Raw genomic sequence first — 5,333 nt, forward strand, 5'->3', positions numbered from 1 at the left:
CTAACTAGATACAAGGAAGTCGGGCGCCTTCACGTCGCGGGTCTTCCACAGGGCGAAGAGCCGCTGCAGAGCCTCGCTTCCTCGAAGATCTTCAACCGTCGTGGCAGACTGAAGGGCGCGGATCATCGTCTCCTGCCAAGCCGCAAATCCCCGAGACTTCGAGGCAGCTAAAACCACGCAAACACGGGAGAAGACACATGCACAAATATGAGAGACATCCATACCCGTGCGTACATGCAGACGTATTTACGCATGTATATCTACATACATATGCATGCACATCTCTCCCTTTCTCTATCTCCTTCTCTCTATATATATACATAGGAATGTATGTAGTTCTATGCGGATTCGATCCTTCTGCGGTCGCTCTCTGGCGATAGAAATGTATGTGCTTTTCTACGCCATAGATCTGGAGAAACAGGGATTGTTGGCCCCAGCCGCCGGGTTTTTTTCCTCCACTGCAACGCTTTACAGCCGCAGCCAGCCGCGGAGCCTCTGAAACAGCAGCCACGCTATCTCCATCTCTACGTGCAAACGCTGTCGAGAAGCATCGAAGATGCCAAGCGACGTCCCTATAGCCTCTTTTTTCAACAGTGTTCGGGGCCAGTCGATCCCGCCGAGTCGTCAGTTCTAACGATTCGGTGTTTCGCGGGTTGTCGCGTGTACCTGTTGGCGTCGCGGTTCTCTCCTCTCTGTCTCTCGCAGCGTCTTTTCGTTCGGCGCGTCCTCGCACAGAGGAGGCGCTTTCTCTCTCTTCTGCGTCTCGGTTCGTATCCCTGGCCTCCGGGGTCAGGCGCGTCTCCGCCCTGCGAAAATGGGCCACCGCCCCAGCCTCACTCCACTGCCTCGCCTCGTCGATCGCACTCTGCGGCTCCATGCTTGCCTCGCTATCGAGACGTCCGCACGTCGCCTGTCGATGTGCAGATCGCCCCGGACAGGGCATTTTCTTCGAGGCGAGAAAGGTGCGCAGCGCGGCGCGCAGACGCGCCTCGTGACCCGCCTGATCGGCTTTGCCGTCCGACGCCTCCTCTTTGACCGCATCTGGCGACGCTACCAGCCTCCCCACGATCCCCACCTCGCGGTCGCGGCGCCGCTGGAGTGTCTGCAGACCAGAAGAAGGCGAGGCGTCAAACGAAGACGCTCGATCGTCGAGGCGAGAATTCTCTCTCCGCGCTTCTGGCCACCCAGGCCGCCCCGCCCCGTGCCCGTGCTGGAGCTGGAGAGCGCGCAGAACCGCCGCTGCACCAGCAGACGGCAAGGCCGCAGCCGCTCGTTCCCGCTGGTGTGCGCGCCCCAACTGCTCAGGTGTCTCCGCACGCACACGCGTTTTGTCTCCGCGGTCGGCGCGGCGCTCGCCCGTGACGGCCCGGCGCCACACGAGAAGGCCGCGAACGAGTTTCGTGAGGTGGTGAAAGATCTCCATGGGCGACGAGGAGGCCGAGCGCGGCAGCAGGAGCAGGATTTCTCGGAAGAGCGAGGCGAACGCCACCGTCGAGGGCTCGTCGGTCGACTGGACAGATCGGAGGAAAAGGAGACTGTCCTGCAAAAGCGGAATGCTCTGTTGACAAAACTGGATCTGTCGCTCGCCGAAACCGAGACACTCCATGCGACTCGGCGAGCCGCAGAGCTGCAGAAAGTCCGACAGCACCGCCGCGATCACCTGGAGGGTCGCGACACTCACCGGGTCCCCTTCCTCCAAACCGCCCGTCTCTTCGCGGTCTCGCTTTCGGTCGTCTCGCTCTCCGTCGCGATCGGCGTCCACGCGTCTCGCCCCTCGCCTGCGCTCGCCCTCGGGCTCCACCTCTTCAGGCGCTCGGTGCGCGTCCGGGTGTCTCCGAAGGCCCGCGGAGACGGGTAGGCCTTCGCACGGCTCGCAGGGGTACGGGCTCCGGAGGCGAGCGTGCTTCGCTCGCCCCAGGGAGGAAACGCACGCCTCCGACGCGTGCTTGGCTTGCTTGAACGCGCAGCCGCGCTGGAGTAGATACACCTCCTGCTGTCTTTTCAACTCTTCCAAACAGAGCCGGAGTCGCCGGATGCGCTCCTCTGTTGTCACGTTCGGTCCCCAGCCCAAGCCGTCTTCGTCTTCCTCGGGGTGCTTCGCACTTGGAGACTTGTCAAAAGCTGGACAATCCCCGCGCACGACCACGGAAGACTTCGCCGCGCTCACACGCCCTCCCGCGACGCCGCAACTCGCCGGCGAACACGACGAAGAGGTACGGAGTTCGGACGCAAGAAGGGACACTCCCGCAGAAGGACCCGGAAAGTCGCCGAGAGCGAGAGACGAGGACGAGATACCTGTCCTGAGGGAGGCCCGCGACGCGAGAACCGGCGACGACGCGAGATGCGATGCGGGCTGGTCACGTTGTGGGCGTGCCGTCTTCGAGTTCGGCAAAGACGTCGGCAGCGCAGGCTCGCCTGCCTCGGTGGCCTCCACCCCACCAACGCGCGGTTTCTGTGAGCCGTTGGACGGGCTCCTCTCAGAGCCCTCGGCGCCGTGCCGAACGCCCCCCGGTCTTCCCTCAGCGGCACTCTTTCGAGCGTCTACAGACAGACCGAGGTCGTTTCCGTCTTCGCCGATTTCCAGTGTCTCTTCCTGGGGCTGTCTCTCCGGTCGTTTCGTCTCCCCGCGCTCCGACATCGCCGCCGCGCGGCTTTCGACCCGCAGACTCCTCCGCAGGCCGCACGCAGCCTGCTGCTCTGTCCCCGGAGACAGTTGCTGCCTGGGGCGCGCTGCGAGTCGCGGCTGCCGGGGCCGGACGACTTTCTTCTTCTTTGGAGGGCGTCCGCGTCTCCGCTTCGCGATTTGCGCACCTGCCATCGAGACAGCACACACAGGTCACACAGGTTTGGTCTGTCGCCTTCGAGGCGTGGTTCCCGAGAGCGGCGCGGCGCACGCGATGCCCAGAGAGCGTCTGGGACCTCGACTCGGAGGACACTCTCCTGAGGGAAGACGTTTTTGCTGTGTCTGCGATTGAGAGATCCAACGCGCGGCGACACCCGCGACTCTCGCGCTTACCTTCTGGACGGGAGCCCGCGGACCCCGAAGGCTCGTCCGCCTCCCCTTTGTCCCAGTCGTCGCTCTCCTGTTGGACTCCAGAGATTTCACACGAAGCTGCGCCATCGTCATTGGGACGGACCCACCCAGAGGACGGCCGAAGAGAAGAAAGCGAAGATTTCCCGCCGTCTGCATCTTCCGCACGCGTTTCGACACTCAACAAACTGCAGGTGCTGTCGCTTGTCCACGACACAGGCTCGGCTCGACCGCAAACAGAAGACGCGAAAGAGAGAGGAGACGGGACAGACGACGAGGCAGAAGAGACCGGCGGACGGGGAGAAGACGCCGGTTTGCGCTCGGACTCCGCTTTCTCGTTCATTTGCTTGGCCATCAGCGCGAGGCGGCGGGCAGTCGAGAATCCGTACTTATCAACAGAGAACGTCTTCTTAGCAGGCTGGCCTTCTCGGAGGAAGCGGAAGATCCACTTCCTCTGCGCCGCATCCCATTCGATCCCGTCTTCCTCCGAGACAACGGAGGCAGAAAGCAGAGGAACTCCCCTGGCCGTGCCTCCCCTACACCCGCCGGTCTTCTCACCTGGCGGGGAGGAAGAGCAACCGGAGGAAGGAGACGAAAGAGAAGGAGAGCAAACGGCAGGAGAGGAAAGCGAGGGACATGGCGAGGAAGGGTGAGAGAAGGGAGATGCCGACGGCGACGTCAGTCTTCCTCCGCTGTTCTCGTCTTGCGCGCCTTTGTCGTCCGCATATGGGAAGGCCATCCGGTTGTCGTCGGGCTGGTCAGCAGCTGTACAGAGAGCTGGGGAGACGACGCGTCCGTTCGGCTGTCTTCCGTCATCTGCCTGCTTAGCCTCAGTTTTTCCATTCTCGCCCCCATGGCCCCGCTCCTCTCTGTCTTCTGGAGTCGCTACGCTGGATCGCTTCCCTTCCTTCTCTCCGCTGGCGTTCTTCGCCACCCTCTTGTCTTCCGCCTCGTCGTCTTCGTTTGGCGAGCTGTCCTGTGCCTCATCCTCATTCTCTTCCGAGCTCCGGTGGATGTGGTACTCGAGGGCGAGCCTTCGGGCCTCACTGACGCCATACTTGGCGACGGAAAAGCTAACGATCTTCTTCCTTTTCTTTGCGTCTTCCGCGCCCGCGTCGACGGGCCAGTCACAGATCCACTCGTGTCTCGTGGAGCTGTACGAGACGCCCTTGAGTGGGGGAAACTGCCTAGCCTCCGCTGACCACTGCTCCGCCTGTTCCGCGCTGACGACGTCTCGGCCAGTTCGTTCGTCCGATTCTTTGGCGGGCTTTTGGAGGGAAAATGTCGACGAGACGGAGGAAGACGGAGAAGGCGTCTCCGGCTGTTTGTCCGGGATGGCACACCCGGAGAAAAAAAGACCGAGGGGTTCGCCGACAGCGCAGCAAGAGGGAGACGCCGGTGACGCACGAACCCCCTCTCTCCCGCCTGAGCGCAGTCCGCTCAGTTCTCCGCTTCTTTTTCTGTGCGTGTCTTCTCTCCCTTGGTGCCCGCTCTCTTGTCCCGGGTCTCGTGTTGCACGAACCGAGACAGGAAACGGCCGCCGGCCGTCACCGGCAGCGAAGGAGTCTCGGAGTGCAGCGGATGGCGAGCCTTCAGCTTTTCCCTCCGTTTTTTCGCTGGCCGCAGCGCCTGCTTCTTGCTCTGTAGAGGACGCGAGGGAAACGGGAAGAGAAGACTCCCGGCGAGCTTCGCGGCCGCGCTTGTTTTCCCCGGTTGCTCCCGGTGTCTTCGGATCGGCGCGTGGTGCCTTCGGGTGTACATACACCTCGGCGAATCGAGGCGTCGGCCAGTGCCCCCCTTTTTGGTCGGAGGACGCCGCACATTGGCCGTGGTTTCGGTCAAGCAGTTTTCCGCTTCTTTGGCTCTCCTCACAGCTGGTTTCCTGCCGAACGCCCGTGCGTTCCTCGCAGACGCTCGGGCCAAGCCTTTCTTTTTCGTTCGTTCCGTTCCCAGAACAGCGTGGCCTTCCAGTCTCGGGATAACAACGGACTGGGTCCAAACGCCCGCGTCGAGCAAGGCCAACTGGCTGAGCTAGCTTTTTCGGCTCGTCCGCGCCTGCATTGAGTTCGCGAGGACGTCCACCTGTCAACAAACACGGCAGCTCCGGCGGAGACGCCTCGGAGGAGCGGCTGTCGGTTCCAAAGACGGTCGCTTCCAAGGGACACCTCGTGTCCGCCTGGCGCCCTTCCGCCCCACCCCCAGCGAGATCCACGCGCGAAGACTCGCGCGTGCCAGTGTCCTCTCGAGTCGCCATGCGGGTGAGTCTCGACGCAACCGCGCACGCACGCGCGGTCTGCTGCAT

General features: G+C 62.7%; 1 protein-coding gene across 1 annotated transcript; it reads right to left on the bottom strand.

The window, feature by feature from the left end:
* NCLIV_017050 (uncharacterized protein) lies at positions 1-5,333 on the bottom strand (the record flags this gene model as incomplete). Its single annotated transcript, XM_003881897.1, has 3 exons — positions 1-167; positions 667-2,811; positions 3,017-5,333. 3 exons carry the CDS (start codon positions 5,331-5,333, stop codon positions 1-3), a joined length of 4,629 nt encoding a protein of 1,542 aa, XP_003881946.1.

Source organism: Neospora caninum, chromosome VI (assembly GCF_000208865.1).
Source record: "Neospora caninum Liverpool complete genome, chromosome VI".
NCBI lineage: Eukaryota > Apicomplexa > Conoidasida > Eucoccidiorida > Sarcocystidae > Neospora > Neospora caninum.